The following is a 17,798-nucleotide window of genomic DNA, read 5'->3' on the forward strand; positions in this document are numbered from 1 at the left end:
TATCAACCAATCACAGTGCAGCACAGGCAGGGAGCACAGGAAGTTATAAGCTCAATGAATTTCTCACAGGTATTTATTGCACTTATCAAACAGATATAACAAACATGTTCAATGGTATAGTTATCAGACCAAAAGGGAGCACATAAAAGAAGTTAATTTTTGATATACCTATTCATATTTCAATAACTTAGGAGCAGAGAAATCCAGTCCCAAATTATTCTAATTGGTAAGCCAGTACACGTTTATTCCCACATCCTCCCCCCTTGGCTACACAAGTGAGAGTTTTCCTGTTAAATTCCCCCGTCAAAGCCTCTGATTTAAAGGGACTAGGAAAGGGAGGGGGCAGCAAAGCTCACACGAGGTGGGAGGAGAGTGTGCAGTTTATAAACAAAAAGATTTGGGATTCCAGCAAAGTACTGTAGATGAGAATTACAGCGTATTAAAAATGTTTCCAGAAATGTACTAGGAAGGGACGGCTATTATTATACATGTCAGTCATCCCCGGTTTGAAGCCAAAAATCCAAAACCTCATAAGACAAATGGCTTTAAAAAGAAAAGAAAATGTGGAGAAGTCTCCATCCCTCCCCCTCTGCAAACTCCACCTCTGGCATTGCTGAAGTTGGAGTGCAGCTTGCACACAGCCATTGAGGAGACTGCTGTGCGGACGTCACCCAGGCTCTGCTCACTCATTCTGCAGTACAGCATTGTACACACAGCAGAAGAACTGGACCTAGGTCACAGGCGATAGTCACCACCGATGACCCCCCCTACCACTAACACTGCTGAGAACCTGTCCCCCGTGTGCTGCATGTGACAGTGTGACCTGTGTGACTACTAATACACTTCACTCTGCATGCTGCTTGTGTTCTGTTACCCTCTGTAACTTGTCTCCATGTCCAGATGTTCCATTGTATTTCGGATTTCATCACATGTTGACAGGTTTTTCTTTTTAATATGACATTGTTACCGTATTCATTACATCCAAATGTAGAAGAATGGCGACAGAACATAACCAAAAGCTCCTTCCATTCTTCCTAATTTGTTTTTGTTTTGTTTGTTTGTTTGTTATTTTATTATTTGTTTACTTTTTTATCTTGGCGTAGCTCTATGCTTGTCCAAAGCATTCACTTACTGTTGACTCACTCACTACCTCTGCTGGAAGTCCGCTCCAAGCATCAACTACTCTTTCCATAAAGCAACACGTTCCTTTTCCCAGTTTGTGCTGATCACCTTTTAGCTCTGTTGTATAGCTCTGTGAGCGTGTGCTTCTGTTATGTGATAGGGGGATTTCGGACTGTGTGACCACTTTCTTTAAGAGACTGTTGCACCTCTGGATTGTGTGCACTTTTCCTCTGGCATCCCTGGATCTATGGAAGAGATGCAAGCCGATCTGTGGAGGCATCTTCTCATTCTGCTGGTTCATCCCCTGTTATTTGGAAGAGGTAGGAGTCATTATCCTATGTTCAGTAGGAGTTATGTTCCTATGTTTAGTAGGAGTTATGATCCTATGTTTAGTAGGAGTTATGATCCTATGTTTAATAGTAGTAATGAGCCTATGTTTAGTAGGAGTTATGATCCTATGTTTAATAGTAGTTATGAGCCTATGTTTAGTAGGAGTTATGATCCTATGTTTAATAGTAGTTAAGATCCTATGTTTAATAGTAGTTATGATCCTATGTTTAGTAGGAGTTATGATCCTATGTTTAATAGTAGTTATGATCCTATGTTTAATAGTAGTTAAGATCCTATGTTTAATAGTAGTTATGATCCTATGTTTAGTAGGAGTTATGATCCTATGTTTAGTAGGAGTTATGATCCTATGTTTAGTAGGAGTTATGATCCTATGTTTAGTAGGAGTTATGATCCTATGTTTAGTAGGAGTTATGATCCTATGTTTAGTAGGAGTTATGATCCTATGTTTAGTAGGAGTTATGATCCTATGTTTAGTAGGAGTTATGATCCTATGTTTAGTAGGAGTTATGATCCTATGTTTAGTAGGAGTTATGATCCTATGTTTAGTAGGAGTTATGATCCTATGTTTAGTAGGAGTTATGATCCTATGTTTAGTAGGAGTTATGATCCTATGTTTAGTAGGAGTTATGATCCTATGTTTAGTAGGAGTTATGATCCTATGTTTAGTAGGAGTTATGATCCTATGTTTAGTAGGAGTTATGATCCTATGTTTAGTAGGAGTTATGATCCTATGTTTAATAGTAGTTATGAGCCTATGTTTAGTAGGAGTTATGATCCTATGTTTAATAGTAGTTATGAGCCTATGTTTAGTAGGAGTTATGATCCTATGTTTAATAGTAGTTATGAGCCTATGTTTAGTAGGAGTTATGATCCTATGTTTAATAGTAGTTAAGATCCTATGTTTAATAGTAGTTATGATCCTATGTTTAGTAGGAGTTATGATCCTATGTTTAATAGTAGTTATGATCCTATGTTTAATAGTAGTTAAGATCCTATGTTTAATAGTAGTTATGATCCTATGTTTAGTAGGAGTTATGATCCTATGTTTAATAGTAGTTAAGATCCTATGTTTAATAGTAGTTATGATCCTATGTTTAATAGTAGTTATGATCCTATGTTTAATAGTAGTTATGATCCTATGTTTAATAGTAGTTATGATCCTATGTTTAATAGTAGTTATGATCCTATGTTTAATAGTAGTTATGATCCTATGTTTAATAGTAGTTATGATCCTATGTTTAATAGTAGTTATGATCCTATGTTTAATAGTAGTTATGATCCTATGTTTAATAGTAGTTAAGATCCTATGTTTAATAGTAGTTATGATCCTATGTTTAGTAGGAGTTATGATCTTATGTTTAATAAGAGTTTTGAGGCTATGTTTAATAAGAGTTATGATCCTATGCTTAGTAGGAGTTATGATCTTATGTTTAATAAGAGTTATGAGGCTATGTTTAGTAGGAGTTATGATCCAATGTTTAGTTGGAGTTATGATCTTATGTTTAGTAGGAGTTATGATCTTATGTTTAGTAGGAGTTATGATCCTATGTTTAGTAGGAGTTATGATCCTATGTTTAATAGGGGTTATGATCCTATGTTTAATAAGAGTTATGATGCTATGTTTAGTAGGAGTTATGATCCTATGTTTAGTAGGAGTTATAATCCTATGTTTAGTAGGAGTTATGATGATCCTATGTTTAGTAGGAGTTATGATCCTATGTTTAGTAGGAGTTATGATCCTATGTTTAATAAGAGTTAGGATCCTATGTTTAATAAGAATCAGGATACTATGTTTAATAGAAGTTAGGATACGATGTTTACCTCCTTACCATCTTGTCTTGAATTGTATTGTGGTTGTAATGTCTTCCTATTATTGTAAAGCACTGCGCAAACTGTTGGCACTATATAAATCCTGTATAATAATAATACGGGTTAGGATCCTCTGTTTAATAGGAGTCAGGATCCTATGCTTAATAGGAGTCATTAACCTTTTTTTTTTTTTTTATTAGAAGTTATCATCCTATGTTTAGTAGGAGTCATGATCCCATGTTTGGGAGGAATCATTACCTTATGGTTTAGCCTAAAGCTGGGCATGCACTGTTAGAATTTCAGCTAATTCACAGGAATTGGCCACAATTCTAACAGTGGGTGGCCCTGCCGGAACTGGAAAAATCGATTACTGAATCGACTTTTGTCGAACATCGTTGGACAAAGAGTGACAGCAGCCAATCAGTTACAGTCACTGTTTGGCTATGCTGTTTAACACATTTGACCAAATCTGTTATACATATTTTATTCAGCCAGCTGAAAGAAAAAAAACTATTAGTGTATGGCCAGCTTATCTTTAGGCAACATCTTTCAGCGGCCTGTCCTCATACGCCTCTACCAGCTAAAAGATTCTTTTTGGTACACTAAGAATCTCTTATAGGCAAGACTATAAGAATACTTAATACATGGGTGACCTGTGTGAAGGAGTTGGATCCTAAAACCTACACAGGAATATTTGGGGCAGATTTTACAACCTAGCCAAATCACCTGGCATGAAATGAAGAGTTTACAAATGCTCTGCACTCTCTGCACATTCCAGACTTCACATTTCTGGAGATAGTCGCATGTTTTTTAGGTATGTTGTTAAGAAACTCAAATTTCTTCCAGATGTTCCTCAGGAGAATTCAGTACCAGTCGCAAGGGATATATTGTTACAGAGGAATTGTAATGATACCTTCTGCTATGCCTGCTGTCTACAAATCTGATGTTATGTAAAGTCATGTGACCTCAGCCGAATATATACACTGTGTGATCATCACGATTCAACAGCTTACTGAGATATATAAATATACACTGAGTGGCCAGATTATTAAGACCACCTGACGTTTATAATAATAATATAAAGCCAGTTATATATATAAAAACACACAGTAAATTCCTTTCAGTTAAAACACAAGAAGCCTGTTTGAAAATGTTGATCATTGTATTTCATGTTTATGATCGGTTATTTGCATTAATGCAGTGGCAAAGCTTAGCACATTTTCTGCATTACCAATGAGACAGTGACAGCCTGTGCTCTTATCTTAAATATGAAATGTATTTCTTGTGTTCCATTTGATATTCTGAGAGAGACAAAGACAAATCACAGTCTCTGTGGAAGCTGGTTTGTCTATTTGCTGTGCTTTCTAATTTAGGAAATAAAATCCAACCAGTAGCTGCACATATTGTTTTCTTTTTTAGATTCTTCTCCATCTTGCACAATACAGTGAAGACTGTTTTGTGTGTATATGTCTAGACTAAGTTCACATCTATGTGATGCGGTATACCGTGCAAAGTTGCACGGGATCCTTCATTGCACGATCCAATGTTAGGTGCGCTGCGGTGACATTATTACTTAATGGCACCTCAAAACACTTAGCCATCCCGACACATCGCATGGTAGGCTATTACAATGCAATCTAATGTGATTTTATCAATGTAATCTAATGTGATTTCTTTCAGTTTCATTTAGCTGCGGTAGGCAGCCCATTCAACTGCAGCACCTCTGCGATGTTCACAGAGGTGTGAACGAGGGCGTAAAGAGAACTATAGCCAAACCTTTTTTTTGGCTTTAGTTCTCTTAGTTCTATATACTGACAGCACGGAGCCGCGCTGCAGCTGGGAAAGATTCTGACAATATTGTTGGGATCAACCCCGCTGCCTGATTGACAGTTGGCTTTGCCTCTTTAGAGCCAGAGCCAACTGTGCCCACTCCCTCCCCTGTCTGTCCTGCCAATGACCGCTGGAGGAATGGAGAGGGGAGGGGGGAATCCCTGCGAGGAGTGGTTAAATGACAGTCACCTCTTTCTGTAGGGAGAAGACTGTGAGCTGAGCGATCAGCATTCTGTGATCGTTCAGTTCTCAAGCTATAGAGCCGGCATGTGACAGCTGCAGTGTCACACTCCTGCTCAAGCTATTGGAAAGAGTATATTTTACTCTCCCAATACTTCTCCTTTAAGCTGGCCATACAGTTACAGTTTTCCTTTGCTCTACAGAATTCTTTAATAACCTGGCAAGCGAAAGTTGACATATAATTGGTTGCTCTAAGTTAATACATAAAATTACCCATTGAAGTATGTCACTTTACTTGTGAGCATGTTGTGGAAGTTTAATTTGTGTGTCTTGTAAGTCAGGGTTTACACCAGTACACTACTATGATTACACACGAGCATTGTAGCACATGGGTCTCAGCAATGCATTCACCACTTTAAGACAGGTTCTTAAAGTGGTGGTAGTAAGAACTAACTAAATCTGTTGCACATATTGGAACTGCAACTAAAACTGTCACGAGGCTTTCATGAATTAGGCGCAAGTTGCTTTAAAGGGACCATACTTAAAGTGTATGTAAAGCCAATTTTTTTTAGTTTTGGATAGCGTTAGGAAGGGAGAATTCCCTTCACTTCCTATCGTGGAGATGCTACAGTGAATTCCCCAATGAATGGAATTTACATCTCAGAGCACTGTAATTGGAACAGGTGTCACAATTGGAGGAAATGTACTTTGTGCTCCTTCTGCCTGGAGGAAGGAGCAGCCTGCATCCATGCAACCAAGGACAATAGGCAGCATGAGCCACCTGTGTACTTAAAAAGGTACAGGAGCCGTAGCAACTAAGGATGCTAGTCAGCAGGAGTCGCCTTCCAGCAGGTCTGCCTGAAAACTGACTGGCAAACCTGATCAGAAAGCCTGTGTGAAAGGGCTCTATGGCTAGGTTCACACCTGGGCGACTCCTGACTGCGCGGCAATCGTGCACATAACCGCGCGGATTGCCGTGCGGTTATGGAGTCGCCCACCGTAGCCGATCGCGCTGTGGGTGCCATTATTTTCAAATGGCATCCCAGTCTCGGTTTCCCGCTGCGATTCTGCCCGTGCAATCAAACACTAAAAAATGTCACCCCATTGAAATCAATAGGGCCCCGGGACACGCGTCCTGGGTGTCGCTGCGGTGTGAACTTAGCCTATAGCAGTAAAAAACTTGCTACATTTTATCAGGAAGTGTATTTAGCATTATAAATTAAACATAGCATGCTAGAGACTGCATCAAATGAGAGCCAGTGTATTCACTGGATGCAAATATACTAAAGTGTGTTTCATTAGCTCATCATCATTAGTTCTGGGCGAAATTTGCTAAATGCAGTGACTTCAAAACAGACTTATAGGGAAACATTTTTAATTCAAAACCTTGATCTTTTGTATGTTCTTACTGTATTAAATGCAGAGATTTATAGCCACTAGAACATAGAGGTCCCTACAATGACTCTGCCTAAGGACCCTACACATTACAAATACGACAATGAAGCTCATGCACCTGTCCAGCATTTTTTGATGCTGCATTTGGGGTGCCATTAACAGGTAATGGCACGATCTATCAGAAGCAAACAAGGGAGAACATATATCCCCAAAATCTGTGGCCCAAAGCAGACTATGGTCCATACCTCAGAGGAGATCGCTGAGGCGTTCCTCCATTACTATAATGATTTATATAACATAGGGAAGGAAAAATCAAAAATAGATAGGGGACTAGATAAAGAACGAAAAACCCAATATATCTCTCGGACAGCGATCCCGAGACTGGAACGGGCTACAACAGAATTATTAGATAAACCCTTTACACTAGAAGAGATAAAAGGGGCAATTCATGCGATGCCGCTGGGGAAGAGTCCAGGCCCAGATGGGCTGACTGGGACATTCTACAGGTCACTGTCAGTGGAATTGGCCCCAATTATGCACACCACCTTTAATGCTATTAGCGAGGAGTGTGGATTCTCTCATCAGAGTCAGGAAGCTTACATAACTCTGATACAGAAAGAAAAGAAGGATCCCACACAAAGCTCAAGCTATAGGCCAATCTCCCTGATAAATGTAGACCTCAAGATATACGCAAAAATTCTGGCAGCGCGACTTCAACCCCTTATTGAGTCAGTAATCGACCCGGAACAAGCGGGGTTTGTCCCCGGTAGGGAGGCCAGGGATAACACCATTAGAACAATTTCCCTTATCCAATATGCTCGTAATAAGGGCCACACCTTATGCCTACTAGCTGTGGACGCTGAGAAGGCCTTTGATAGGCTCGATTGGGACTTTATGAAGGCATCGCTTGACCAAATAGGCATTCCATACTCATTAGTACAAAAAATCATGGCACTATACTCAGCCCCAAGGGCACGAGTACGTGTGAATGGGATATTATCAGATCCAGTAAAAATAGCCAATGGGACCCGGCAGGGGTGCCCACTCTCCCCCTTACTGTATATCATAGCTATGGAACACCTAGCTGTGGCAATCCGCCAGAATACAGATATAAGGGGAGTGAACATCAAGGGGAGGATTCATAAACTAAGCATTTTTGCGGATGATTTGCTGTTATATATTACAAATCCTAGGATAGCATTCCCACTGGTCCTGAGGGAGATAGAGCAATTTGGGCAAGTCAGTAACTATCGAATGAACGCCAGCAAATCCCAGTGTATGGATGTGACTCTCCCTCAGGGCGAGCGGGAGATTTTGAGGTCAAGCTTTCCATTTGTTTGGGTCCCAGAGGCGATAGACTATTTGGGAATAAAAATACCGGCAGATGCAAGAAAATTATTCGAATTGAATTGTCTACCGCTTTTGGAGAAGACACAATTACGAATGGAGGCTTGGAGGAAGAACAAACATTCCTGGACAGGGAGAATGACATTATTTAAAATGGATATCCTCCCAAGATTCCTTTACATATTTCAGACGACCCCGATAAAGATCCCCAGATCATATTTCCATAGACTAAGATCTGTGCTGCTACAATATATCTGGGGTACCTCCGGGGCGCGCCTGAGGTATGATATCTTGGTTAAAAGAAGATCGGAAGGGGGAGGGAGCTTACCACATATGGAGATGCACTATAGAGCAGCGACTCTGAACAGGTTGATGGACTGGTTCAGCCCCACGCGGCCCAAACTCTGGGTAACAATAGAACAAGCCGAGGTTTCAATACCCTTAACATCACTGCCATGGATAACCCCAGACAAACCCTTGAAGGTTTAGAATCAGTCCGTTGTAACTGGCTCGATAATAAACACATGGGACGCTCTGATTAAGAAGTACGGGGTATCATCCTATATAGGACCACTGACACCTATTCTCGGCAACCCAGATTTCCCACAAGGAATGGGGAATATGAGATTTCTGAGATGGAGGAGTTCAAGCCATTCTCCAATACGACAAGCGATGAATAAACGTGGGATACTCCCCCTAAAAGATCTACTGCCGCCAGGAATGGCGGGTCATGGTAGATGGCTTGAATACTTCCAACTTGGACATTTTTATAACCACCTGCGCTCCCAGGGACCGATAGATAGGGAACTGACCCCAATTGAGAATATGATTTCAAATAAACCGGGGGGGGAAGCACAGGGTGTCAAGAATATATAACATACTATTGGGAACAATGCTCCCATCCCCCCCTTATTACATCAAGGAATGGGAACGAGAAATAGGACAGAACTTTACAGCAGAGGAATGGCATAAAGTCTTCCTCCTTACCTCTAAATCAAGTATATCGGCCGGTACCCAGGAGAGGAACTTTAAAATAGTAACTAGGTGGTATAGATGCCCAGTGAAATTACATAAAATAGATCCGCAAGTAACCAAAATATGCTGGAGATGTGGAAGGGAAGAGGGCACAATGCTACACGTATGGTGGACTTGCCATGGAATAAAGCCCTACTGGAAAACCATATTTGAGCTGGCAGGCCGAATTATGGGGGTTAAACTCTCCGAAACCCCAGAAGTGGCACTATTATCAATGCTTCCGGGCTCAGTAAAAAATATAAAGAGGGGATTGACATGCCCCATATTGGAAGCAGCAAGGGCGATAATTCCAAGACACTGGAGGCAAGTGAACACCCCTGAGATCCGGGAATGGGTACTGGAATTGAACCATATAATGCGAATGGAAGAACTGATGGCACGTGCATATAATAGACATGGGATATTTGCAGAAAAATGGGGACCATGGTTGGCTTTTATTGGCTCAACAGAGATCCAACAATATTTATAAGAACAGGAGGAATGGCGTCTTTCCTCTTTTCCCTTCCTTTCACAAAATCTGTCTTTTTTTTTCTTTTGGGGAGGGAATGAGGCTTGATTTTGCGGAGGAGGGGAGGGGAATAGATGAAGGAGTGGGTATGATAGGTTGTTTGTTTTTTGTTTTTTTGTTCTGTGTTTATTTTTGAATAAATGGGGTAAGAGAAAAGGCATGGGGCCGTGATTGAGTGGCATTCCAGACAACATAGCGCTTTTTGCCCTCTCTTTTCATGGCTAGATAAGTAATGGTGAAGGGTCAGTTTATCATCCAATCAAGCATAAATACGAGTAGTTTTTTTTGGTCATGACTTATTTTCCACCTGTAATTAAGAAGAAATCAAGAAATTTTAGATGTGAAATAGCCATATATGTAGAGGTTACCGATATTATTATATAATTGATGGAATTGTATGTGAAATTAAACAAATAAAGACTTATTATTAACAGGTAATGGCACCACAAGCGCAACACACATTTTTCATGCATTTTGTTAATTGTGTGAATTTTTCTTGCCCTTTACTCCTAGGCATGAGTGACGCTAGATAATGTAGAGGCATTTTTTTGCTAGTTTGTATGCACGTGTTTTGCATGTTTCTATGCACGACTTGTAGTACAGGAGCAGAATCATGTATTTTTGGCACACATTTTTTTAGGTAGTCCTATTAAAGTCCATAGGACCAAAAATGCATGATTCTCCTCTTTTGAGCTCCTTGTGACAGCAGGCAGTTAGGTCCCATTCACATCTGAGGGTTTTGTTGAGCACATAAATGCTGTAGTTGAAGAATCACATTATTCTCAATAGGCCAATTCATAGGTATCGCTTGTCATCTGTCGTGCGAAGGCTCATGCAAAAAAAAAATCTCGAAATCACTTGGCTACGCTCATGCTTAGGTGTGAATGGGGCCTTAAAGTGACACTGACAGCAGCATCCAAATCTGATTCATTTCAGTTGTTAAAAAAAAGTTATTTTTTCAGGTAGCTTTAGCTCACCCCCTATGCTATTCAAAATAAAAAAAAAACAAGTTTGGCCTTTTAGATATAACCTAAATTATTCCTTTTCCCAGGAGCACAAACTCACCTTCCCTTCACTTGTCGCTGAAAGCTGTTCTGTACCGATCTGGCATATGTGGACCAATCAAAGTCAAATCAAATTCATTTTAATGGGCTTCCTAGTGCACCACAATGAACCAACAATTATACATGCAAGCTGCGGAAAAATTCGGTTCAGTTCGGATTTTTCGTTATTTCGGGGATTTGGGACCGAAATTCAATTCGGTTCAGGGTTTAGAATTCGGACGACATCCACATTTTTGTTAGTTTAGGATGAGTTTATGAATATTCTTTGGGACTACCACAGAAAACCATATACAGATATTAATACTGAAGCTGAAGCTCCAAGGCCTGAATGGCATTCGGGATCTGAATTTCTGAATTTCCAAATATCATTCGGGAACTCCAGAAAGCAATACGGGTCTGGGACCCATATACATACATAATATTAACCTCCCTGGCGGTATTCCCGAGTGTGGCTCGGGGTTAATTTTCAGTACCAAGAGCAGTAACCGCGTGCCACACTCGGGATTGCGCAAAAGTGTCACTTACCTTGTCCCTGCAAGCCCGTGGTGTCCTGTGCTGTGTTCGCCCGGCCGATGCCGGCATTCGGCTTTCAGTTTCGTTTTGGGGCGTCACAGCGGGGGGCGGAGCCGGCGGGAAATTCAAAAGTGCAAACATGACATTTACACAGAATACACACAATACAATGTAATCTTCTATAATTACATATATTTATCAAAAATATTGCTAGATGGATTGGTACAGAAATACTTGCTTACTTGTGAAAATGGTTTGCTTAGTCAAACTGATTGCTAATTGCTGATTGGATGATTGGAAAAATTTAGTTAAAGGTTATTTTTTGGAAATTCTTCTCGAATATGTTATGATCCTTTAAAATTATCTGATCACTAAAGACATGGGATGATTGGGTTTGATATGATTCCTGTAAAGCAAACTGCACCGGGACGACGCACTGGATGTGGTTGACTGGGCCCTTAGGGCCATCAATCACTGATAACACTAAACTGATGAGCGGTAAAAGCTTTCAAAGTGTCGCCTATGGCCAATTTTAGACATGGTAGTTTTTTGCGATTTTCACAGGCACACGAAAATTTAAGGCTTGACATGTTTGGTGTCCATTTACCCGATGTGACCCCATGTGTTATCTTTTACCAAAAAACTGTAACATAACATAGGGAATTTAGGCTTTGTTTCAAAATTTTCTGAACTTTTTATATATAGTAAAAAATAAAAACCCCAGTGGTGATAAAATACCACCAAAAGAAAGCTCTGTTCTCAAAAAACGGTATAAAATTAATTTCAGTACAGCGTATAACTGAATAAATGTCAGTCAAAGTACTGCAGCGCTGAATACTGAAAAATGGCCTGGCCAGGAAGGGGCTGTAAACACCTGGTCAGCAAGTGGTTAAAAACTACCCCTCACTCACTTATACTTACCTTCTCTATATTGCCCCTCTATCTAGTTGCTCTATTGGAGCTGCTGCAAAATACCCTGGGCTTCTGGGTAAGGGGGAGCTTGTGACCTTTTTCCCATGATGCAGTGCTCTGACATGAGTGGACAATCACTAGGCTTGAGTGTTGTCATGTGAAGGAGGGGTTGACATCATTTAGGCCCGGTTCACACCTGGGCGTTTTGTAGCGCGTTCAAACGCTCTGCAAAACGCTCAAACACCGAAATCCCATTATTTCCTATGGGTATGGTTCACACCTGGGCATATTCCAGGCCGTATGAACGCACTACAAAACGTCCTACGCCAAAAGAAGTACAGGAGCTTCTTTGGGGCATTTTTGTCGCGCGTTTCCATTGGGATACAGCCAAGTAGCCCTAGAAAATATGCGTTTTTTTTACCGCGAATCGCGGTAAAAACGTGCGCCACGAAAAGCGCAACATACACGCATATACGATACGCCTAGGTGTGAACCCAGCCTTAGCCTGTGTAATCTCCAGCGGAGGGGAGCACCAGGAAGGGGATTAGAAGTAGGCTGGGGGTAAGTATGCTGTGCACAATATGACGAGAGCTCTGGTGGCCCCAATTAAGGTATCTTTAAACTTTTACCCAACAAAGGTATAATAGCAATCATGACACCTTCATTAAAGCCCATCTTCATGCAAAAAAATTTAAATTCTTGCTGCCACCTCCATGCAAAAATGTAAATTCTTGTTGCGTATCTCTTCTGCAATTCTAAATATACAATGGACATTTATTGACCATTCATGTTTGAAAAGGTAGCGTGTGCTGTGTAAAGCGCTGTGTAAATTGTTGGGGGTATAAATCCTTTATAATAATAATCATAATAATAAATCAGGGGAAGGGAACCTCAGCATTCCAGCTGTAGTGAAACTACAAATCCCATGAATCATTGCAAGGCTCTGACAGACATAGGCATGATTTGTAGTTTCACCACAGCTGCATGCCTACCCCTGGCATATACTGTAAGTGTACAATATGTAATTCATTTCTGCAGCATGACTGGAAGTGAACAATTAGCTGTAGCATAATTGTTTTATCCTGTTTCAATTTCTTGCATATGCTGTATGAATACTGAAACTGTAATAAAAATGCTATTCTCTTGTGTTGTTACTCAGAAGGAGGAATTGTGAGATCTTGCGTCTTTAAGGAAGTATACAAACAGACCTTTGCTCTGAAATAAGTTGCATGTTCCTTGTGACATGACCTGTTCCTGATAAGGCTCCTTAACTGACTGGGAAACAAAAACTCAGTTATATTAAACGTTCATGTAAAATACAGTTCAAGCTTAGCTGACTACATAGGCTGGATTTAGGAACACATATTAATGCCATTCTTTTACAGTTTGGTGTAAAATGAATAAGTGCGTTCTGTGGCAAAAAGTTTAACGGATATGATTTTATTGCCTCGAGTCGCCACTTGAAAGTAATATAAAGGAAGGGGCGGTCTGCTTCCTGTGGAATTTTACACCTTAGGCACTAGCCTATGTGACCTTTGGACCATTGCAGACTTGGTTTTTTTGTGTTTACTCTAAGTAATATGGCTTGTATGTTTTCAGCTGTATTATATAGGCAGTCCTCTTCACTGCAGTAGAGGTTAAACAGCCAAGCAAATGTGCCTTGTAAAGTGTTAAAGGAGAATTATGAGGCGAGTGATTTTCACTCAGCCTCATAATCTGAGCCGACCTGTGACAATGAAACTGTCACAGGTCGGCTCAGTAGATCGGGAAGTGAGCGAACACATAGCGTCGCTCTCTCACTTCTCGATCTATCCCTGCAGAGAGCCGTGACTGTCACTCACGTCTCCCTGCAGGGATTCCCCCCCCCCCTCTGTCCGATCCTCCATCGCTGACTGGCGGAATGGTCGGGGGAGGGGGCGGGCACAGCTGGCTCTGCCTCTAGATATGCAGAGTCAGCTGTCACTCACGCAGCTGGGTGGATCCAGACAGTATTGTTGAGATCCGTTCCGGCTGCGGCGTCTCCGTATACCACAAGCTGTAGCTCGAGGTATACTGAACTTTGGGTCATGGGAGAACGCTAGTTTGTGTTCTCCCGTGACCCTTAGAAGAACTATAGGGAAAAGCCCGGACCCCATACTTCACCTTTAAAGTGTTAAAGTGTATTTCTACTTTTGCAAACCAATTTCAGAAACCCCCACTATATATTTGTTATGTGGTCCAATTTAGAGCTGCAGCTAACGATTATTTTCAAAATCGATATTCACACAACAAGCCGAAAAATTAATACAAATATTCCTTACCTTTCTTAGTGTTTCTTTAAAGTAGAACTAAAGCTAAAACGTTCTTTTTAAGTTTTGAATAGCGTAAGGGAGGGTTATAACCAGATAAGTTTTCTTAGCCTTCTGTGTCCCATGGGGAGATTTCCCTTCACTTCCTACAGATACTGGGAAGGGGACAGGGTAGTACAATGCACAGCGCATGCGCCGTACAGTGTACTTAAGAAATAAATAAATGCTTGAAGTGAGAAGCAGCTGTATTTTGGCAGAAGAGACTTTGCATGCTTTCACATTACATATGTGGAGGCTGGGTACAATTTATAAGTAAGTACAAAACTTTGGCAGCGGTTGCTTTTTTTAAAAAAAGTTATGCTATGTGAATGGGACCATGTAACAAATATAAAGAAGGTGTTTTCCCAATTTGGCTGCAAAAGTGGAAATACGCTTTAAGAAATAGGTTTTAAACATAGATAATATCCACCTTCTGCCACATCTGACATGTCTCAATTTACCAAACAAGTTACTTCTTTCTCGTATTAGCTTTATATATTAACTAATGACAACGGATAATAAACGTACTATTGAGCCTTGTATTATATCCTTTAGGCTTTTGGAAGACATGTGCAGTACATAATAAAAGAAAGATCTGGGAAAAGTGCCAAATGCAGAAAGACCATTCCTATTTTGTTTGGATTTCAAGTATTTGCTGGCTTTTGAACACCTCAGCTCTTAAGCCTCAAAGTGTATCTAAAGCTAAAGCATTTTATTTTAGTTTTGGATAGAATGTTGAGGGATAAGAATGTTGGTCAGGTCTTTAATGCTGTCTGTGAGCCCACTAAGGAGATTCACTGTGTTTATTTGTCCTGAAGGCAATTGTCGCCAAGACTGAAAGTGAGGGAAAATCCAGAATTTTCAGTGTCATAATAACAGAATTAGAGGGAAATATTCCAATGAGGACAATGTTTCTGGTAACAAATGTCTAAAAAGATAATCCTTTACTATGGAGAGATATCCCTTTAGTGCTCCCACTGAAGCAGATGAGTTTGGACCACAAAAACTATTGGGGTTTTGGAGCCTCAATCTGGGCACCCTGTCTAGGACCCACCAATATTTGTGGCAGAGTCTCAATAGACTAAGATGCATTTCTCCAGAGCCACAGAGACATTGCTTGAGCATCACATTGGTTGGGCAAGTAAAACTAATATTACAGTGCATAGGTCAGCATCTGATTATGGTGAAACAGCAGTGAAACGAGGACCTACCCTGTAACAGTGAATTGCTTGCTGTATACTCATTACTAACAAATAGACATCTTGGGCACTTGTACAAGTCTGAGAAGCACAAACACTGATAGTTACTTATAGCTGACCATAACGGTGTCCAATATGATTGCCTATAATAGCGCTTGACTGTTCAGTATCATTATGCCTGCAAGGAACTGTATGTGATGAATTTGGTTTTTAAAGTTGTAAAGTCCCAGCATATACTATCCTGTTATAACATCAGCAATGTAATAGGAATACATAATATAATTGTTTTTGAAATGGAATTTAAAACTCAAATCCTCTCGACAGAAGTTGATCATTAGATCGACTTTTGCCGAAGGAACATGTTGGAAATTCCCTGTCCGAATGGTGTTTACAGCCAAATCAACAAAGCTTACAGAGTAAGATTCGTCCACCCATGCTGTTCAGCTAGGGTGGAGGAATCTGTTATATTTTTCAGTTCCTACCTGGGTATCCATTAGATTTATTTTCCCTCAGTTCTGTCCTGGTAACAACAATTTCACCAGGGTATAAGGGAAAAATCTCCAACAGTAATATAGACAGGAAAAATAAGCTTGTTTTAGTAGGGAAGACTAGAACCTTCCTCATCTTTTTATTGCTGCCTGTGCCCTTAGTGCAGATTTTCCCTCACTTCTTGCCAGGTGAAACCATAGTCACAGTGACAGTAGGTGGAGGGGAATCTGTAGTAGAACTACAAATAGATTAAAAACAAACAGGGCTTATAATCATTTCCCACTCCAAAAATACACTTTACATTTGGTGTAGAATGCACAATGTTAACTCTATCTAAGCCATGTCACTGTTAGTGTTAGATCTGTAGGGTTGCCTTTGCTTCCAGGGACCTAAAGGCTTGATGGGCAAAATAAATCCTAAGCTCTATTACTGTATCTAGACTTAGGAGCTTGGACTTCAGTAAAGTCTATTTTTTTGCCTTAGTGTAATGCCATTATGAATAGCCATTAGGCTTTTAGAGCATGGTTTATGAGGGTCAAGTATTTCTATAGGTATACACTCCTCATACATATGCATATGTAAATATCACTGGCACATCATCTCAGATTTATTTTTTGCCATATGTAGTTTACTACTTAGCATATTGCTCACCCCAAAAAGTATACAAAGTTTATTTAAGCATGATCATTTATCAGTACTAATAGTCACATTTTCTTTACTTTCTGCAGACACTCAAGTTCTGGGAGAAGGTCAGGGACTGCAAACCCCAACCCCAGAATTTAAAGAAACGGTAGTGACCCGTCAAGCTCCAAGGATTAGATTTAACCCTACAGTGCCGAATATTGTTCTCTCAGAACACAAAGATGTTAAGATCAATTGTACCATTGTCGTTCCTAATCTGGACAATGGGGAGCAAATAACGTGGTGGAAAGATGGGAATTCAATTCACCAATCTGATCGAATCTCTGTGCAGTCTTTTGAAATCCAAGACACAGCGGTGACCTCTATGGTATCTTCATACAGGTGAATGTAATGTACTGTATTTATTAGCTGAAAGAAAAATATGTGATGAATGAAGTGTCTTGTTATTTTAGAGTAGAGATATACCTTTTAAAATTTAGTATGAGCAGAGAGGGCAGAAAAGCCCATGTCTGGCAGATACAGATACATATTACGGCAAGCCATGACTTCAGGTAAAGTTTATTAATGACCACTTAAGGCCTTAAGGTGACACTGTCACTTTGCCTATTGTCTTTTAACACTCACCGATGCTCAACTTCATGGAAGTCCCCTAAAGCTCCTTCCTCTTTCCCAGCCGGTGCCAAAATACCCAGTGTCAGCTGGTGTCAGAAACTAGCTGAGGCCTTGAGTTTTGCTGCTAGACCCAAGCAATGTCACATGAACCACCATACCCAGAAGCATCGGGTATTTTGCGCGGGCTGAGATAGCGACAGGAGCAGTGGGGGGAATCACTGCATAGGTGAGTAATAGTGAATCAGGGGAGCTGTAGTTGGAAGTTGAAGTTTCATGTATAATCCACAAACATTTGTAAATTTCGGTATTGCTACCATGTGATCTGGAGCTCTGGACATTTTAAAATTTGTCCAGAGATCTGGACATTTTATATTTTAGAATGTTTGTAGTAGTATATGTTTGAGAACTGCACTGAATTGATTTAAAATACTGTAACTACATAATGCTCCTTAATTAGCTGTTA

The 17,798-nt window shown here is 40.3% G+C and overlaps 1 protein-coding gene across 1 annotated transcript in view; it reads left to right on the forward strand.

Annotated features, from left to right (window-relative positions):
• Window positions 1–1,271: 1,271 nt before the first annotated feature.
• Window positions 1,272–17,798, forward strand: part of MERTK (MER proto-oncogene, tyrosine kinase) — a 92,820-nt gene continuing 76,293 nt past the window's right edge. The window contains exons 1-2 of the mRNA XM_018573038.1: window positions 1,272–1,442; window positions 16,810–17,104. Coding sequence (XP_018428540.1) covers window positions 1,370–1,442; window positions 16,810–17,104 — 368 coding nt within the window. The 5' untranslated portion in view covers window positions 1,272–1,369. The remainder of the gene's footprint in view (window positions 1,443–16,809; window positions 17,105–17,798) is intronic.

Source organism: Nanorana parkeri, unplaced genomic scaffold (genome assembly GCF_000935625.1).
Source record: "Nanorana parkeri isolate BGI_ZX_2015 unplaced genomic scaffold, ASM93562v1 scaffold46, whole genome shotgun sequence".
Taxonomy (NCBI): Eukaryota; Metazoa; Chordata; class Amphibia; order Anura; family Dicroglossidae; genus Nanorana; species Nanorana parkeri.